The sequence below is a fragment of the Ursus americanus genome, chromosome 3 (assembly GCF_024610735.1).
Source record: "Ursus americanus isolate L20-20 chromosome 3, mUrsAme1.1.p, whole genome shotgun sequence".
NCBI classification, from domain to species: Eukaryota; Metazoa; Chordata; class Mammalia; order Carnivora; family Ursidae; genus Ursus; species Ursus americanus.
In genome coordinates this window covers 52,376,812-52,397,840 of record NC_142129.1, presented here as the reverse complement: position 1 = coordinate 52,397,840, position 21,029 = coordinate 52,376,812, and the positions used below count along the sequence as shown (strand labels likewise).

At 34.6% G+C, this 21,029-nt stretch overlaps 1 protein-coding gene across 2 annotated transcripts in view; it reads left to right on the top strand.

Moving 5' to 3' along the window:
• SP4 (Sp4 transcription factor) overlaps window positions 1–20,646 on the top strand; it is an 80,197-nt gene extending 59,551 nt beyond the window's left edge. For both annotated transcript variants that reach the window (XM_045793070.2, XM_045793068.2), the window contains one exon: window positions 17,168–20,646. In XM_045793070.2, the coding sequence (XP_045649026.1) occupies window positions 17,168–17,470 (303 nt within the window). In that variant the 3' untranslated portion in view covers window positions 17,471–20,646. The remainder of the gene's footprint in view (window positions 1–17,167) is intronic.
• The last annotated feature ends 383 nt before the right edge of the window (window positions 20,647–21,029 follow it).

Genomic DNA, 21,029 nt, shown 5'->3' with positions numbered 1-21,029 from the left:
TATCTTACAGCTTTGCTTTTTTTTTTTGTCTTTTTACTTCTTATTTTCTGTGAGATTTCTTAACTTTATGTTCAGATATTTCTTTTTAAATTTTGTCTTAATTTCCAAGAGTGCTTTCTATTGTTTTCTTTTTTATAGCATACTCCTCTCATTGTAAAGATGCAGGAGCTTACTGAAAATCTCTGAGATTTCCAGCTAGATTTTTTTTTTAATACTTAGTTTCCTCCGAGGTAATATTTTTTCTCTGTCGTTGCTTTTTTCTGATGTTGTTGGATTTCCTGAATTGTCCAGTGGCCCTTGGCTTTTATTCAAGTTGATGATGATGATTGATAACCATGTTTAAGTAAAGGAAAAAGCTTTATGAACTGGTGACTTTCATTTTAGGCAATTGGGCAGGGATACTGTGAGTTATACTGCAAGATACCTAATTACCAAAATACAGTAATATACTGTGGGACAGCATTTCTCTGGATACAAATCATCAAATATTTGACACAATTTTTTGACAGTAGGATTAGTAATCGACGTACGGACTGTAATTTACTATTGTATGTTTTATATCTCCCTCTCACCATTTTGAGTCTGAGACTTCTACATAATTCTACAGAAGACAAATTGGCTCTCTTCTAGATATATCCTCTTCCTTAATAATCTCTATTCTAGTCTGCAGAAATTTGATGCAATCAAAATTTGTATAACATTACATAACACAAGTTAGTTTCACAGGATTTTTTTCCTCCTTTGTCTCCTAGCATTGACCCTGTGGGCACTGAATAGCAGGTGTAAACACCATATATATCCAGCCAGAGGACTGAGAAAAGAGGCCCCTGTGCTCTGAGGCCAGCCTTCTTTGTACATTTTGCTGCAGTAGTGGCAGCAGAGACACCTAAAAACCTGAGAAAATATCCATATATCTGGCCAAAGAAACCCAGAACGTTCTTGCCCTTGAATATGAGTGAATCACTATTATTTTTCTCTTGCCATTTTACTCTGAAGGTTATGGCAGTCATATATATGTGCAGAATGGCATAGGAAGCCTCAAGAATTCTGGCTTTCTGGCCAGAGGAACCAAGAAGAAGGGACACCTGGGGGTTGAGAAAGCATGAGGGAAATTTTGCAGAGACTGTAGAAAGTGATTCCTAATTTCATTAATGGAACAAAAATTCTGGGCTCACTCCTGAGCTGCACATGCACAGAACAGACCCAAAGAAACATAGTGAAGGCTTCAAGAACTGAACTATCTTATAAACCATCACCTAATTGCCAGCATGTGCTGAGCAGACCTAAACATAACAAAGTCCTTGAAAATGAATTAATATTGGAACTCATGCCCAAAGAAGGCAAGATAGAACTAGTCTGAAATTGAATGGGTCAGTTACCTGCTAAAACAAAAACTGAACTTCCCCAGAAGATTCCTTAACATGGCCCAGAGTCACCACAACATTAATATCCAAAATGTCTAGGATACAACCCAAAATTATTCAACATACTGTGAACCCAAGTAAATCTGACTATGTGATGATGATCCACATGTCGGAATTACCAGAGAGTGACTATAAAGCAGCTGTTACAACCATCAGCCATGGAGTAAAGGTAAACATATGTGAAATAAAAAGAAAGGGAGAAGTTTTCAGAAGCAAAATTGAAGCTCTAAAAATTAAATGGTGATTTTGGAACTGAAAAAAAATGCATTATGCAAAGTTAAAAATTCCTTATGTGTGCTTAACAGCAAATAGATATAACAGAAGGGTCACTGAAGTTGAAGACAGATCACTAGAAATTATAGAGTCTGAAGACAAAAGAAGAAAAAGATCAAGGGGAAAACATTAACTGGGTCTCGGAACTGTGGAACGAACTTACAAAATTAGTGTCATTTGAATCCCAAAAGAAAAGGAGGAAAAGATTAATGTAGAAAAATATTTGATGAAATATGGCTGAGATGTCCTTGGTGTAAATTATGGATTTAAGAAGCTTATTGAATCCAAAACAGGAATTGACAAGAGGTCATGCCCAGATACATGAAAATCAGTCTGCTAAAAAATAAAGAAAAAAATCTGAAAAGGAGCCTAAAGAGAATGACACATTATGTATAGAGGAATACAAATTTGAATGATGAATGATTTCTCTTCAGAAACTATGGAGGACAGAAAAGGAAAATAATTGCCAACTCAGCATTTTATATCCAGTGAAAGTGTCCTCAATAAGAAAGGCAAAACAAAGGGATTTTCAGATGAAGAGAAACCAAGAATATCTTGTCATCATATCTGCTCCAAAAAAAATGCTTAAAGAAGTTTTTTAGGCTGATGAGAAATGACACCAAAGGGAAATTGGGAATTTAATATGGAAGAACAAAATAAATGGTAAATACCTGGTTAAATATAGCAGGCTATTATTCTTCTGCTTAAATTTTTAAAAAATATGTTTGTTTAACCTAAAAATTTTAGTGGTGGATTTTCAATGTATGCAAATATAATATATTTGGTAAATATAAAGTAAAGTGGGGAGAGTAAAGAAACCTGTATGGTTGAAAAGCTGCTTTGTTTTAGTGTGAAAATATAGAACACAATGTATATGTATTGTGAAAAGTTAGCTATGTATATTGTAATCCCTTTATCAATTACCAAAAATAGAGATTCAGGGGGGAAAGGGGAATAAAATAAAATAGAATGCTAAACAATATTCAAATAAGCCAAAAGAAAGGAGGGAAGGGAAAAACAAAAATGAAAAACAGAGGACAGAAATGGAAAACAGACAACAAAATAATGGACTTAAATCTAGTCAAATCAGTAATTACGTATAATGTTAATGGTCTAAACCTAACAATTAGAAGATAGAGGTTGTTGGGTTGCATTAAAAAAGACGAAATTATATATTGTGTACCAAAAAACCACTTTAAATATTATCATGTGGATAAATTAAAAAGGATAGAAAAAACAAACATGCCATACAAAGACTAATCAAAAGAAAACTAAAGTTGCTATATTAATATAACACACAAAATAGACTTCATAAAACAACGGAAAGTACTAGATAACGACAAGACATTCTATAATGATGGAATAGCTTGCTTTACATGAAGGGATAACAATTCTAATTGTAATAGGCACCTAACAACAGAGCTCTAAAATATATAAAGCAAGAACTGACAGAACTAAAAGGTAAAATAAAGCAATCCACAGTTATTCTTGTAGAGTTGACAGTCTTTTCTTAGTAATTGATACAAGTAGACAGTAAAGTAGGAAGGGTATAGAATGTTATCAGTTTGCCCTAATTGACGTTCATAGAGTACTCAAGCCAATTGCAACAGAATACTTAATTTTATTCATAAGTACATGAAACATTCTGGAAGATAAACCATGTTCTGTGCCATAAGTTACACCTTAACAAATTAAAAGAATAGAAATCATACAAAGTATATTCTCAGATCATAATAGAATTAAACTAGAAGTCAGTAGCAAAAATAACTGAGAATTCCAAATTTTGGAAATTAACCACCACATTTCTGATTAACCCTGTGGGTCAAGAGGATATCTTAAGGGAGATTAGAAAATATTTTCACCTGAATGAAAATACATACCAAAATTTGTGGGATGTAGGTATGAGAGTGCTTGGAGGGAATTTATGGCAGTAAGTGCTTTTATTAGTAACAAAGGTTTTAGTCAATAATTCTTTATTTTTTTAAAAAGATTTTAGTTATTTGTTTATTTGCCAGGGAAAGAGAGAGAGAGAGAGCGCACAAGCAGGGGGAGCAGCAGGCAGAGGGAGAAGCAGGCTTCCCTGCTCAGTGCAGGACTCAGTCCCAGGACCCCAGGATCATGACCTGAGCTGAAGGCAGACGCTTTTAACCAACTGAGCCCCCCCAGTAGTCCCTTAGTTAGTAATTCTTAAGTAGAATAAGTTTCTACCTTAAATAACTAGAAAAGAAGTGAATTTAAACGCAGAATAGGAAGTTAGGAAGCAATAAATAGGACAAATAAATGAAATTGAAAATAGAAAAATGACGTAATAGAGAAAAGCCGTCAAACCAAAATCTGTTTTTCTTTGAAAAGATAGAATTAATAAGTCTTTAGCTAGACTGGCCAAGAAAATTTATCAATCAGTGCTAGGAATGGAAGGGGGGGCACCTGGGTGTCTCAGTCGTTAAGCATCTGCCTTCGGCTCAGGGAGTGATTCCAGTGTTCTGGGATCGAGCCCTGCATTGGGCTCCTCCACTGGGAGCCTGCTTTTTCCTCTCCCACTCCCCCTGCTTGTGTTCCCTTTCTTGCTGGCTGTCTTTCCCTCTGTCAAATAAATAAATAAAATCTTAAAAAAAAAAAAAAAGGAAGAGGGGGATATCACTAGCCCCCTATAGACAATACAGTAATAAAGGAACGCTATGAATAACTCTACACTCTGAATTAGAGAACTTGAGTGAAATGGACCAACTCCTTAAAAGACACAATTGACCAATACTTGGTCAAGAAGAAATAGATACCATGAATAGTACTATATCTATTAAAGAAATTGAATTTTAGCGAAAAACTTTCGACAAAAAAAACCCTAGGCTTAGATGGTTTTATTGCAAAATTCTTTATTAAGTAATAAATGATACTAAATCTCCACAGTCTTTTTAAGAGAATAAATGAAGGAACATTGTTAACTGTTTTATGAGGCCTTCATTACCATGATACCAAAGCCAGATGAAGACATTACTAAGGGGGAAAAAAAAAACTTAACAGACCAGTATCCTCGTAAATACAAATGTCAAAATCCTCAACCAAAATAGCAAACCAAGTCCAGTGATATATTAAAAGAATAATGTATCATGACTCAGTTGTGTTTATTCGTTTATTCCAGGAATGAAAGGCTGATTGAACATTCCACAATCAATCTGTTGATGTAATTTATCATATGAACAAGAGAAGGAAAAAAATCACATGATTACTTAAATATGTATACAAAAAGTATTTGGGGAAAAATCTGCATTCAGTTTGATAAAATTTCTCACATACTGAGAATTGAAGGTTATATCCTTAACCAAGTAAAGGGCATTTGTTAAAATACTACAGTTAGCATCATACTGACTGATGAAGGACCTAATTACTTATCCATAGGATCAGGAACAAGGCAAAGATGTCTGATTTTTTTTTAAGTTGGCATAGAGCCCAATACAGGGTTTGAACTCACAGCCCTGAGATCAAGACCTGAGTTGAGATCAAGAGTTGAACAGTTAACCAACTGAGCCACCCAGGAGCCCCAAGATAACCAATTTTTAATCACTCTCTTCACCCAGGTACTGGGAGTCCTACTTAGTGCAATAAAGCAGAAAAAGACACAACACAGATTCTAATGAAAGAAACAAGTGTCTTTATTTGCAGACAACCTGGTTGTCTATTTAGAAACACCCTGGTATCTGCAAGAAAGCTGTTCACACTAATAAGTGTTTGGCAAGATTGCAAGATACAAGGTTAATAAACACAAGGAATTGTCTTACTGCATGCTAACAGTGAACAACTGTATACAAGTAGCTTAATAAATAGTGTCATTTTTAATAGGGTGAAAAGAGTAAAACACTTTGCTGTAACTCTAACAAAATATATGCAAGTTATACTGAAAACTAAATATTGATGAGAGAATTAAAGATGATTTACATTCATGTAGACATATACCATGTGAGTGGATTCCATGGCCCAGTATTGTTTTGATATCAGTTCTCCCAGATATATATACAGATTAAGTTGCAGTCCTTTTCAAAATTACAGCAGTATTTTGTAGATATTAGCAAACTGATTTTAAAATTTATATGAAAGGCAAAGCAATTAGGGTGTCAAAACAGTTTTGAAAGAAATACAAAAAGTTAGCCGATTGACACTAAATGATTTTTTTTTCCTATAAAGCTACAGTGTTTTAATGCTGTGAGGTTTTGGTGAAAAAAAGGGACATATAGATAAGACCAAATAGAGAATTCAGAAATTGACCCACACCATGCAAAAAATAATTTTAGGGAGAAAGAGTAGTCATTTCAATAAATGGTTTGGAGGAATTGGACAGCTGCATGCAGAAAAAGAACTTTGAGCTACATACCTCATATCTTTTACAGAAACTGACTCAAAATTACTCAGACTAAAACCCGAAAGTATAAAACTTTTTGAATAAAATATAAAAATCTTTGTGACCCTGGATATGCTAGAGTTTTTAATATAACACCAAAAGCACAATCCATAAAAGAACTGATAAATTAGACTTGATAAAAACTACCAAATTTTGCTCTGTTAGAGATTCTGTTAAGAAAACGAAACTTAAGGCACAGACTGAGAAAATATTTGAAAAAACATATCTGACAATGTACTTTCATCCAGAATATATAAAGAATTCTCAAAACTCAACAATTTGTAAACAACCCAATTTTTAAAAATTGGCAAAGGATTTGGACATTTCACTGAAGAGGATATACATCTGACAAGCACATGAAAAGATATTTCATATCACCTTTATTTAAGGAATGCAAATTAAAATTGCAACAAAATAACCAGTATACATCTATTTAAAATGGCTAAAATTAAAAACAAGGACACCAAAATCCTGATAATTAGAAGTACCAGCAAGAATGCCAAGGTGGTGGGAATGCAAAATGGCACAGTATTTTTGGAAAACATTTTGGAATTTTCTTATGAAAGTTAAACATATACTTAGGATATGACCTAGCAATCCGCTCCTGAGTATGTATTCACCCCAAGGAAACAAAAACTATGTTCACACACACACACAAAAAATATATGTGTGTGTGTGTATAGCAGATTTTATTTATAATCACCCCAAATTGGAAACAAGCCAAATATTCTTCAGCTGGTTGAATGGTTAAAGAACTGTGATATATTGCTGAAGGAGGTAATCCTGGTTGACCTGCGAGCTGGTCCTGAGTAATCAGAGGCTTCTCACTCCCTCCCCTTTCCTTGGAATATACTTTCTGCCCGCTGCTCCCATAATGGGAGCTGTTAGAAGGATGTAGCCTTAAGAGAGAAAGATGTTGAATCCATCTGGACAGTGTATGTGACTGAATCCAGCTAAGACCTGTATGTAAACTTTTAAGATATGGCAGGTAGAGGTATAGATATATTCATCTGGTGGCCTTCCAAAACAAGCCTCCTAAGTAAGTTTCCTTTCTTGTAAGTAAAAATTGCCACCTACCAATGTGGAATGGTGTGCCTCTCTTATTTCCTCCTTACCCTTTGTGTACAGGGCCAGTTGGTGAACCAACATATATCTATACAACGGAGTACTGCTCTCCAACATAGAGGAATGAAATATTAATATACACAACCACAATGATGAAATTCAGATGCGTTAAGTGAACGATCCGAGCATCAAAAGGCTACCTATTGTATGATTCCATTTATGTATGACAATATATGGAAAAATAAAAACCGTAGAGACAGAGAATAGATTATTGTTTTCTAGGGCATAAGGGAAAAAAGAATTCAACTATAAAGAGGCATCGTGAAGGAATTTTTGGAAGAGATAGCAACTTCCATATTTTTATATTGGTGATAACTAAATGATTTAATACATTTGTCAAAACTCATAGAGCTGTGTCCCAAAAAGAATAATTTTACTTTGTATAAAAGAAAACAAGGTTTTAACGTGGGAGACAAACTCATTTTTGAGAAATTGTAATGTAAAATGGAAGAGAGATTTTTCTTTTTTTTTTTTTTTTTGAGAATCCAAAACCATTTTCTTTTCACCTCATACATATGCTGCAGTATCATACAGCACTAATTTTTTTTATTAACATACAATGTATTATTTGTTTCAGGGTACAGGTCTTATACAATTCACAGCACTCACTATAGCACATACCCTCCGTAGTGTCCATCACCCAGCCACCGCATCCCTCCCACACCCTCCCACTCCAGCAACCCTCAGTTTGTTTCCTGAGATTAAGAGTCTCTTATGGTTTGTCTCCCTCTCTGGTTTCATCTTGTTTCATTTTTTCCTCTCTTCCCCTGTGATCCTCTGCCTTGTTTCTCAAATTCCACATATCAGTGAGACCATATGATAATTGTCTTTCTCTGATTGACTTATTTCTCTTAGCATAATACCCTCTAGTTCCATCCACGTTGTTGCAAATGGCAAGATTTCATTTTTTGATAGCTGCATAATATTCCATTATATATATATATATATATATATATATATATATATATATATATATACACACACACATACATACACACACCACATCTTATCCATTCATCTGTCAGTGGACATCCGGGCTCTTACCATAGTTTGGCTGTTGTGGACATTGCTGTTATAAGCATCGGGGTGCACATGCCTCTTCGGATTACTGCATTTGTATCTTTGAAATAAATACCCAGTAGTGCAATTGCTGGATTGTAGGGTAGCTCTATTTTCAACTTTTTGAGGAACCTCCATACTGTTTTCCGGAGTGTATACAGCACTTCTCTTAACTCTTCCAAGGATAATAGTATTTAGAGCCGGACGAATTCCTAAAAATGATTTTGTGCAATTCTATCATCTTATAAATAAGGACTAAACTGAAGTCTTGGGAGGTTGATTAATTTCTTTACTAAGGCCCAAACTTAGTTCCTTGAGCCAAGTTGAGTGATTAGTGATGAGTAAGAATGAGCCATGGGAGCAGTAGAATAAGCAAATTCAGACAGGAAATAACAGTCACAGCTAACATTTCTGAGTCCTTTCATTGTGCAGGGATTTTTCTAAATGTTTTTTTTTTCATTGATTTTCTCATTTAATCCTTTGAACAGTAACACAAAATAGGTATCTCTGTTATTCCTAGTTAAAAATGGAAGAAAATGAGAAATGGAGAGAGAAGTTGCCCAAAGTTATGTGGCTGGTAGGTAGAGCAGAATCAAAATTTTTGTCCTGAACTAGAATCCAATTCCTACCAAAAAAAAAAAAAGTATCATATGTCAGGTCCTGCAAGCAGTTCAGTGTTTGGAACCATAATATTTGTGACAACAGATTAAAAAAAAAAAAAAAAAAGGCAGAGGTCAGTTACCATTGTATGTTATAAACTATTTAATTTTGTTTTTTCCACAGCCTTAGGAAATGCGGAACTGAAAGTGTTCAGCAGTTAATCAGATTGGTCATCTTTTTATTTTAGACCATTTGGTATTTGTAGGGAGAATAGATTTATAGGGAATAATTTTGAGACCATTTAGTGAAAACAATAGGGATTGTTGTCAAGATCCTGACTAGAACAAAAGTTGTAAGAGTATTTTGGACCAAGTCAAGAAATGATTGTGTAATAAAATTGACAGGACTTGGTGATTATTAAATGTGAGAAAAGAGATGATAGGTACCAGTGATAACTCCTACCAGTTGAAATGGAGACTACAGGAAAAGGATAAGTATATTGTAGAATTATCTACCTCCCTTCAGTCTCTGTTTTGTTTCTTATGGTTGTTTATTTTGGGGCTCTGTCGTTAGGTGCATATATATTTATAATTGCTTTATCTTCTTGATGGGGTGAGTCTTTTATCACTCTAATATCTTTTTGTCTGTAGTAACTATTTTTATCATATTGGTTTGTCATTAATTTATAACTTTTTCAGCTGTCTTTTGCATGGTACATCTTTTTTCCATCCTTTTACTTTTAGCCTATTCATGTCTTGAGTTTAAAGCAAGCCTCTTTTAGACAGTGTATAGTTGGATCATATTTTTCTATAATTCATTCTGGCAGCCTGCCTTTTAATTGGAACATTTAATACATTCACATTTAATGCAATTACTGATGAGGACTTACACCATTATGGTATTTGTTTTCTACATGTCTTCTGTCTTTTTTGTTCCTGTATTCCTCTTTTATTAGCATTTGGTGTTAAATATTCCTCGTGTATTATTTTAATCCTCTTGTCATTTCTCTATAATATTAATATAATATTTTATTTTCTTAGTGGTTGCCTGCTTTGGGGATTACAATTCACATCTTAAAATAATCTAGGTGCAAATTTGCTAGCAATAAATTCTTCCAATTTTTATTACTCTGGGAATGTCTGAATTTCTCCTCATCTCTTTTAAAGATTCGTTTATGTGTGAGAGAGAGAGAGCGTGCGAGCACTGGGGGTGTAGGGGCAGAAGGAGAGAATCTCTAGCAGACTCCCTGCTGAATGAGTGGCCCAATGTGGGGCTCAATCCCTCGGCCCTGAGATCACAACCTGAGCCAAAATCAAGAGTCAAACACCCAACTGACTGAACCACCGAGGTACCCCCCCCTGCTCATTTTGGAAAGATAGTTTTGCTCTATGTAGAATTCTTGGTTGACAAGATTTTCCTTTCATCTTGTGTCATCCCACTGCTTCTGGCCTCTATGAATGCCGATAAGAAATAGCTATTATTATTTGACAATCCCTTGTAGGTGAATGCATCACTTCTCTTGCTGTTTTGTAGCGTCTCTTTGTTTTTGACTTTAAGCAGTTTATGATATGTCTCAGTGTTAATCTCACTGCATTTAACCTACTTGGAGCTTATTGAGCTTCTTAAATGTGTACATTAATGTTTTTCATTGATTTGAGAAGTATTCAGCTATCCTTTCGGCAAATATTCTTAAATATTCTGCAGATATTCTTAAATACTTTGGATCAATAAGTCTCTCCCTCTTGCTGAGAGGTTTTGTGTATATGTTGGAATGGCCTTCAGCACTCAGACGATTGACAACTCTGCCTTAGCCTTCACTTCCTATATACGCAGACCCTCAATGGTTAAGCACACATGAGTGTTTGGGCCTTCTCAAGTCTTTCCTGAGCATGCTCACAGCTTTAAAGCATGTATGTGGTCATCTAGATTCCAAGGAGTATGCCAGAACTTTTCAAAGCCACTATGGATGTTTTATCTCCCAGTTTTTCCTTTTAAGCTTTTTGTTTAGTCTTTTTATTGTTTGTCCCAAGTATTATCCTTTGCCCCGGGCATCCGTGAAGTTAAAACACTTACCTACAATTGTTTTAAACAAAAACACATTCCTTTCTGTCTTTAGAAAAAGACTTTTCACATTGGACTGCCTCCAAGTCAGGTTCAATCTAATAATCTTTTAAGTGAGGTCTTCCAAAGAACCACTAGCCAGATCACATAATGATAATTCCTTGGAAATGAGGTTTCGAAAGAGTTCCAGCTCTGTTCTGCTCCCTCTGGTAGCTGCTAGGCTTCTGGGGAGTTTAAAATAGAATTGGGAAAGTTAAAATACCATAAAATTTGCTGTTCTAATCAAGATTCAGCCATTTTTCTTTAATAAACAGTGATGAATTTTGTTTGTGACATGTTGAATGATGTGTATGGCACATCTAAGAGATATGGAATTCACAGTTGGATTTAGGAATCTGGATCTGGATGCCATTATCCATTTATAGGTCATAGTTAAAAGTATTGGAGTAAATAAGATTGCTTTAAAAAAGCATTTGTGATAAAATTGATCAAATGATTTCTATATTCAATAGAGAATTGCTGAAGAAGAAAGTGAAAAATTACTCATTATGCAAATTGATGTACCTATAAAGTCATAGTCTCAAATATCAGCCCATCAATCAGAATAACATCTCATTCCTATTTTTTTGGTGAGATTCCTCATTATTTTAATAATTATCTAAATCTTGTTGGGGCATCTGGCTGGTTCAGTTGGTGGAGTGTGTGACTCTTGATCTTGGGGTTGTAAGTTTGAGCCTTGTGTTGGGCAGAGATTACTTAAAAATATTTAAGACTTATTTCCATTGCCCTTCCCACTCAACCTCCCTTTACTCCCAGTTCTTCTACTTCAAGAAAATTTAAGCCATGTGACTTCTTGGACATTATCATTGCTCCCCCTTTTAATTTACTTTTATCCACAGGTAAAGATAGAATTGAGGTACTCAAGAAAAGATTCACTTAGATATTCTAGGTTGGGTAGGTAAAAAAAAAGAGTATCCAGGAGGGACTAATAAGTTGAAGGTGTTGGAGGGGGAGGATTTAAGGGATCCAACAAGACTCCCAGTTTGATTAACTAGGCTTTTTAAATCAAAAAATTACTTCTTTAATGAGGGTTATAAAAGTTGTTACTGTTACTAAAAAATTATATATAGTTGACCCCTGAATAGCACAGGTTTGGACTGTGCAGGTCCACTAATATGTGGATTTGGTTTTTTTAAATACTCTAAAGTACTGCAAATGCATTTTCTCTTCCTTATGATTTTCTTAGTAATGTTTTCTTTTCTCTAATATACTTTATTATTAGATTACAGTATATAATATATATAACACAAAATACATGTTAATTGACTGTGCAGTTGGTGAGGGTTCCAGTCAACAGTAGGCTATTAGTAGTTAAGTTTTGGGGTAGTGAAAAGTTACACACAAATTTTCAGCTGTGCAGGTATGGGAGGGGGCGGTCAGTGCTTCTAACCCCTTGTTGTTCCAAGGTCAACTATATGTGCTACAAATGAATATTTGGTGAAAGTTATTCATGAGCCAAGGGGTGTGTTTTTTAGTTAGCTATAACAAATGTAGACATTTAAAGGTGTCCCTGTAGTGAGTTGAATTGTGTCTTTTAGAGATGTTCAAGTCCTAATCCGTGGTGACTACGACTTTATTTGAAAATAGGTTTTTTTGCAGATTAAATTAAAGATGAGGTCATACCATGCCTAGTGCCTAAGGTTTAGGACCTAGTGGGGCCTAAATCCAATGACTTATGCCTTTGTAAGAAGGGAAAAAGACACAGAGACACAGGGGGAAAGGCCTTGTGAGGACAGAGGCAGAGATTGGAGAGATGCTGCTGCAAGCCACTGAATGCCAAGGATGGCCAGAAGTCACCAAAGCTAGGATGAGGCATGGGAAGCTTCTTCTCTAGACTCTTTGGTGGGAGCAGTGTCCCACCGATACCTTCATCTTGGACGTCTAGCATCCAGAACTGTGAGAGAATATCTATTGTTTGAAGCCACCCAGTTTGTGTTACTTTCTTACAAAAGCCCAGGGAAACTAATATAGTCACTTCATTTGCTCCTGAAGTTAATTTTAATTTGTAAATTTTACTTTATAAATATAAATGTTAAAAATTAACTTTAATTTGTAAATATGTTATCATGACAAACAGAAATAACATTAATTCATAAAGTATGTTTTGTACATTGTATTAGCTTGATTTGAGGGCAACATGTTGTAAACCAGATTACAGGCAAAACTGACATCAAGATAGTTGGCTTTTGATGGTACTTCAGATAAATAAAGCTTAAAAGATCTGATTTATTGCATTTATTCAAACCTGTGATTCCATTGAAAATCTCAGCAGCTTTTTTGAGAGAAATTACTTGTAATATGCTAGGAAGTAATCTAATGTAGTTTCTAAATATGAATCTTCTATTTAAGTCCTTTTAAAAGACTACTATATTTTAACAATCATGTAATATAAAATGGCATTCTCTAATAACTTAGGTCAAAGTAGTAATTCTTTTTTCTTTTTTTTAAGATTTATTTATTATTTAAGAGAGGGAGACAGAGCATGAGTAGGAGGGAGAGAGAGCGTGAGTGGGAGGGACAGAGGGAGAGGGAGAGAGAATCTCAAGCGGTACTCCGCTCTGAGCACAGAGCCTGACTTGGGGCTCAATCCCACAACCCTGGGATCATGACTTGAACTGAAACCAAGAGTCGGATGCTTAACCAACTGTGCCACCCGGGTACCCCAAGCAGTTCTTTTTTCTATACTTAGTTTATTAAACCAGAATTAAATTTGGGATTTGTCCTTGACATGCTTTGGATACTTGTAATGAAGATACTTCACAGATTTTGGATCATGTAATAGTTCAGTTATCATTTATTTCCTTATTAGGCCTTAATTTTTTCAAGATTATAGCTTCTATAACTCTTAGTTTTCTATTGCTGCCGTAACAAACTATCTCAAATTTAACACCTTAAAAGAACACACATTTATTGTAACAATTTCTTTAAGTCAGAAATCTGAATAGGCTTGGCCTGGGTCATCCACTTAGCATCTCACAAAGTCAGAATCAAGGTGTAAGCAGGGCTATTCCTTATCAAAGGCTCTAGGAGAGAATTTGCTTCCAAACTCAACGACACTGTCAACCAAATTGTTTTTGCTGTTGTAGGACACAGGTCCCTGTTTCCTTGCTGGCTTTCAGCTGGGGGCTGTTGTTTGCTCCTGGAAGCTGTCCATATTCTTTGTCATATTCTCCATGTGGGACCTTCCCGGCAATAGCAGGTCAAGTCCCTTTCAAGTCTAATCTCTCTGATTTTTCCTGCTGCAACTCTGACTCCAGCTGAAGAAAACTCAGCTTTTAAGAGCTCATGTGATTAGATTGGGCCCACTCAGGTAAATCAGAATAATCTCTCTGTATTAACATCTGTAATCTTGGTTACATCCTTTTTGCCATGTAATAAAACATATTCACAAATTCCAAGGATTAGGGCATGGACATCTTTGGGGGCCATTCCTGCTTGTCATAAGTAACTAAAATCAAGTTTCAATAAGTAGTTATACTAATTGCAGAAGTATTAACCTCCTGAGAATAATTATAAAATAATTAAGATAATTGTAAATAAAAGGAAGATACTGTAGTCTACTAGTATAAGAACTCTGACCTCCTTGAGATAAAGTATAACGATAATGTTTGCTAACAGTAAGAAATTTAGAAGTTGTCTGGAACTACAGAAAACACATTTCTTTGTGGAAAAGGGTAGCAAGCTGCAATGTCATTTCCCTAATGTTAGTTTAATTGTGCAACGTAATTTACTTAAATTGTGATTCTAGCCAACTTTTATTGCTTAAAATTAATCGACACCCACATCAGTTAGGAGTAGACAGACTAAAAGGTCCACATACAAACCATGTCACCATGATGTCCCATACAATTTGCCACTAGAGTGGCTGTGACTTGAATTTCTTAATTGATACTGATAGCGCCACATGGTTGCAAATGACTATCTCAAGATAATAGAATCTTCTTAAAGTATCAGGCTCTCACTTGTTCTTTTTTGTATCACTAGTCCCTGGTACATTGTAGATGTTGTACAAATATTTGTTCAAAATGGTTGAGTTCATGAACATCACAGCTAATGAAGACTTAATAAACAGCTACTATGCACGGGTTGATCACCCATTTGATTCAGTGCTTACTAAATGATCTCGTGTCTTCGAGCCATCACTGCCTGATTTTTTCTGATTATTCTTGGCCATTGTTGCTATAAAAGAAAGGAGGTCTCTAATTGCACTTTGATGATTAGCATAAAAAGCCCAAACCAGAATTACAGTGCCTTGAATCCCACTGTGATATTAATAAGTTGTATGATTCCCAAGAAGATTAATTAATTTCTGAGCCTCAGCTTACTCATTTATAAAATGAAAAATGTAAAATAAGATCTTTTAAGATTTCTTTTAGCCTTAAAATTTGTAAGCTTTGAATTTTTCTTTTGAAATAAAATGGGAGACTTGAAAGGTTGGAGGAATTCAAGATTGATCATAATCTTAAACCCGCATTTAATCGTTTTTTGCCCTTGTCTAAGTATCAGCATTCAGAAAATGCAAATGTTTTTGAGAATTTTGCCTAAGCCAAGACTGAAAGAGAAAAGTTTAATAAAATACTGTCAGTGTAATTTTTAAAAAATAAAAGCAAACCCAAAGAAGGAGGGGGATTATCTGGTATGGACAGATTTTCTACTATAGATTTTCTACTGATAAGTCAAATGCAGGGCTAAGGAAAGAAGTCAGCCAAGCTGAATTTTCTTGAGATTCAAATTCTAGTTTCTTTTTTTTTTTTTTAAGATTTTATTTATTCATTCGACAGAGATAGAGACAGCCAGCGAGAGAGGGAACACAAGCAGGGGGAGTGGGAGAGGAAGAAGCAGGCTCTTAGCAGAAGAGCCTGATGTGGGGCTTGATCCCATAACGCCGGGATCACGCCCTGAGCCGAAGGCAGACACTTAACCGGTGTGCCACCCAGGCGCCCCGAAATTCTAGTTTCAGACTTGGAAAACATTTCTTTCCCTTAAGTAACAATTTCTAGAGGGAAGGACTAACGCTAATAGTTGATCCGTTGTGAACGTGATGATATACCACTTAACCAAACTTCTGTGCACTCCACCTGTTATACACAGAAGTAAAATGCTTATTTTCTTTCTTTTTTTTTTTTTAAAGATTTTATTTATTTATGTGACAGAGAGACAGCCAGCAAGAGAGGGAACACAGCAGGGGAGAGGGAGAGGAAGAAGCAGGCTCCCAGCCGAGGAGCCCGATGTGGGACTCGATCCCGGAATGCCAGGATCACGCCCTGAGCCGAAGGCAGACGCTTAACGACTACGCTACCCAGGCGCCCCTTATTTTCTTTTTAGTTAGCATTTAGTTTTTATTCCAGAATAGCGAAGTAGTTCCAGTGGAACTATCTTACATCTTAAGGAGAGCATATTTAGGGATCACTTTGTATACAAGAACCTAACAGCCTTATTCTGTGAGACCTCAAAGCTATTAAATCTGAAATGGAGTATTTGCCTGACTCATTTTTGCCTTGTGAAGAAACTCGGTTCAGTATTAAATTATTAACTGATTTTATTTTAGTAGTTCTAAGATAGTTTATGCCACTAAGCATTATAATTGAAATGGAGACAGTGGTTTTTAAGGAAGAGTGGACATAAGCCTTGAACATTATATATTGTTAGACCTGAAAGAGATTTTTGGGATCATCTGTTAGAAATCCTCTTATTTCGTAGATGGGGAAACTGAGTGGTTACTTAACTTGCTCCAGCTTTTATTTCTAGGCCTTAGAAGAATCAGGACTTTAACTCAGGTCATTCATTTCCAGTCATATGCTCTTCCTCCTGTACTGCACTGCTTGTTTGGTAGCATTTATTTATTGAGAGAGAGAGAGCAGGAAGCAGAGTGCAGAGAGGGAGAGAGAAACTTAAACAGACTCCATGCTGAGTGCAGAGCCAAACACGGGGACTTGATCTCACAACTCTGAGATCATGACCTGAGCCAAAACCGACAGTGGATGCTTAACTGACTGTGCCACCCAGGTGCTCCTATTTGCTGGCATTTTAAAATAAAAACAAAGTATTTTGCAACTAGTCAAAAGTTAAACAAAAGTATAGTATGATCTGAAGAGAAATTATTTAAAATTATAATTTCATTTAAATAAAATGTGTATGACTTCATTTACTATTTTTTTGTTTGTTTGTTTAGGTGAAAAGAGATTTGAATGCCCAGAATGTTCCAAAAGGTTTATGCGGAGTGATCATCTCTCCAAACATGTCAAAACGCACCAGAATAAGAAAGGTGGTGGGACAGCTCTTGCCATTGTTACCTCGGGAGAACTGGACTCATCTGTTACAGAGGTGCTTGGCTCCCCAAGAATTGTCACAGTTGCAGCCATTTCTCAAGATTCAAACCCAGCAACTCCCAATGTTTCAACCAACATGGAAGAATTCTGAAAAGTTATTTATAACAGAGACCTCTAGTGCTGCACTTAAGTTTACACACCTTTGAAAATCTGGAAATGGGCTGGTCAAGTGGATTACAGAGTAGGAAATCATGTTTTCATTCTTGGCTTCTTTAAGTATTCCAAGATTTTGGGTCAACACGTGAAGTGTTGAATTTTTAAAAAGACAAAAAGCAAACTGATGTACTGGAAACAGATAGAAAAGTATTTCCTCCATACTATAAGTTGTAGTTATTTGGGTATAGATCACATAATCCTTAAACTGAATCTTCCCCCTCTCTTAACATCGTGTGTTAACATGTTTAAAAAGACAGACCTCAGTAGTTTGCAGGCTGGACCTTAATTGGACTTGTTTTTTTTTTTGTTTTTTTTTTTTTGGAAGTGCTTTGTTACAAATTCAGTCAGTAATAATTTTATGTAGGGTTGTTTTTTGTTTTTTGTTGTTTTTTTTTTCCTATAGCACAGAAAACAGATAGTTAACTGATGATAGGGATAATACTTTATTTCCTTAGCTTGTTTTTGGAAAATCAACTGAAAATAGTTTTGGCCGTCTTTTCTAAATGTTAGAAATTCTTCAACAGTTGAATTAGGTAAGTTCCAAAAAAGTTATCTGAGATGCAGCTCAGATCTTTATTACCACTACATTATAGTAGTGTGTATGCAGACAATCAGTGAAGTCCAATTACTTTCTCCATTTGGAGACACAAGAGGAACTTAGAGCTAAACTTTAGGTTAAATTTTAGATTGAAACCTTAGGAAAATAACTGGGGTGGGGAGGGTGGTTAAAACAAAACTCATAATAGCTTCAGAAAAATAAAATGAGGCAACTTAACATGTAAGGTTTTAAAGTTAGGATTGATTATATTCCTAACCCTAGGTTGAACCACAAAATTCATTTTAAATGTTTATATTGGAAATATTTGCATAGAGTATAAATCATTCTGTAGTTTCATATTCTGTAAATATGAGTTATGTTGACAATGTGCAGAATTCTTTATGCTTTGACTCGGTAGCCAAAGAAGGAATTATCACACCTTTTTTTTAAGGCCAGCAGAAAATTATCTTTTAACTACATTACAATTTCCGTTTTCCTCTCTACTAAAATTTAGCCAATCTCGTTTATTTCTAGAACTGTGTTAGAAGGCTGGTTACAAATTTATAACATAGAAGTGTCTTTATGTTATGCCGATAACTGAATTTTCCCTAAAAAGACAGCCTAACAAATATATAACAATGTGATATTATGAAGCAAGTTATTTTTTAAAAATCAGAATAGTGTTCAAATAAATGACTAAAGGAAAAAATTGTATTTTATTGTTTATGCAAGGATCTTATAGGAAAGATGGCCAAAAGTCTCGTGAAAAAAATTTGGATTATACCAACAGCTTAAGTATTAGTAAGATATCTCTTACTTTGAAAATGTATTTACGTGGAAACATAATGGAATTGGAATTGACCATTTGAAAACTAAAATCTTTAACTGCCTGGTTTATTAATATTATTAGTTTGGGGACCGTTTGAATAAAGGTACGTGTTTTCTTGTGCATTCTCTATTATTTCAGGAGAAGTACTACTCATGCGAATTCTCTTCCAAAATTGTGATGTTTCTTGTATTTTTGATGAAGGAGAAATACTGTAATGATCACTGTTTACACTATGTACACTTTAGGCCAGCCCTTTGTAGCGTTATATAAAACTGAAGGTCTTTTGTGCTTTCAGTTTGTATAAAAAAGCTTTGAGATTAAAGGAAAAAAATTTTTACACTGTGGTTATAAATTTCAAGTTTCTTAAAGCTTTTGTAGACTTGTAACAAAGTCTTTAAATTTTAGTTGGATTTTGTAAATTGTTTTGTATATTTTATTTAATGTACTCTTAACAACTGATGTATCTGGCTTTAAAACATCAGAATCAGTTTGTTGTTTTGTTTGGTACAGAGGAGCATTTGGTAGTGTTAATTTTAATTTTATTATATAGGAGCTGAAACATCAAATATATATTTTATCTATCATTATGCTACACAATCAGTGCTATAAATTTTTTTATGCAAAGAAACTTTCCTAATGTTTGAATCATGTTTCCTCAAAGTGACACTTTTTGTTGTTGTTAATACCAAGTATGAGCTCTCTGCACCATTATTCCATGAACCAGTTTTAATGCATACCTCTGTATGCTCATCAAAAATGGAAGTTATTTTTTAATCAACAATGAGGCCTATTATAAATTGAACAAACTGAATCTGGATAGCTTTATAGCATATAAAATATATTAATTTGTGTTAGCAGGTGCACATTTCACCACTGAAATTAGAAATATTTTGACAGTCTGTTCTGCATACCATTCTGAATCCACTTTTCTGTCTTATAAGAATCGTAAATTTCAATGTCCTTTATTTGACTCAGTGGGATATAGCTGTTATAAGTAATAGGGCACAGATGTGCAGTAGAGTCATATTTAATGGCATTTCACTGTTCATTCCCTTTGCCACCGTTACAAAACTTTTCTTTATTGTAATTATCAGTGCAAAGCTATGTATTTATCATGGTAGAACTCCAGTGTTAGAATAGTTTTTTCTTACAGTATACTTTCTTTGGTTAGGTTTGTGTATGTGTTGCTGATTACATTAGAACTTGATGTTAAGTCATTATTTATCACACTCTCATGAGAGCAGTAATAAAAGTGTGTAATCTAGGAGAAAAAGTTAATTTGTCAAACTTAGATAAGCATGATGTTTAGGTCCTATTTTTCAATTTTATAACTGTTTTATTGCAACAATATTTGTATTTAAGTCTTCATTTTAATGCCTTGTGGTGTTTTTTTATGCATGTCACTAAGTTGTCATCCCACATAAATTGATGTGCAGCATAGGGTATTAAATCTACATAATGATTTTAAAACAGAAATAGTTGATGGTAAAATGTAAATGTTTTACAAAAATTCCTTATAAAAAGTTTTGTAGTAACATTTCACTTGTAAATTTTTTTTGTAAAAAAAAAAAAAAAAGAAAATGAAAAAAAAAAAAGATGAATCCAGAAAAGACCTGTTTCCCATATCCTAGAATTTAGACAATTATTCTGCCAGCAAAGCCTCTGGGGCTGTAATTGACATTTTTACAGTGCTGATTTGTATGAAATTTGTTTTTTGTGGATTTGGAAATAAAATCATGTACAAGTTGTTGCCTGCAATAACAATTGCAAGTAACTATTAAAAATTCCCTTGAGTTTAACATGTTTCTTCATTTAATTATGTATACTATAAAGCAGCAATAAATTATTTGAAGCATCAACCTTCTTATCACAATAAACACTAGGAAGTAAATGCTTCTCATTAGAAAATGTATTGGCAACTCTTCATAATTCCTGGTGTTAAGATCTGGTCACCATTTCTCTGAACATACTGCCAAAGAACACCAATGCAGATTTCATGTTAATTTGTAGCCATTGCTGTAGACATTTATGGAAATTAAAATTTGATTTAGGGACATTTTTTACTTAAATATTTTTAAGCAATAAATGTTAGGAAATTGTAGGAAGAGCTAAAAATGAAAACATAATTAAAATATTATTTAAGCTCACAGAAGCACTAAGAGGTAGAGTGTGCCACATAAAT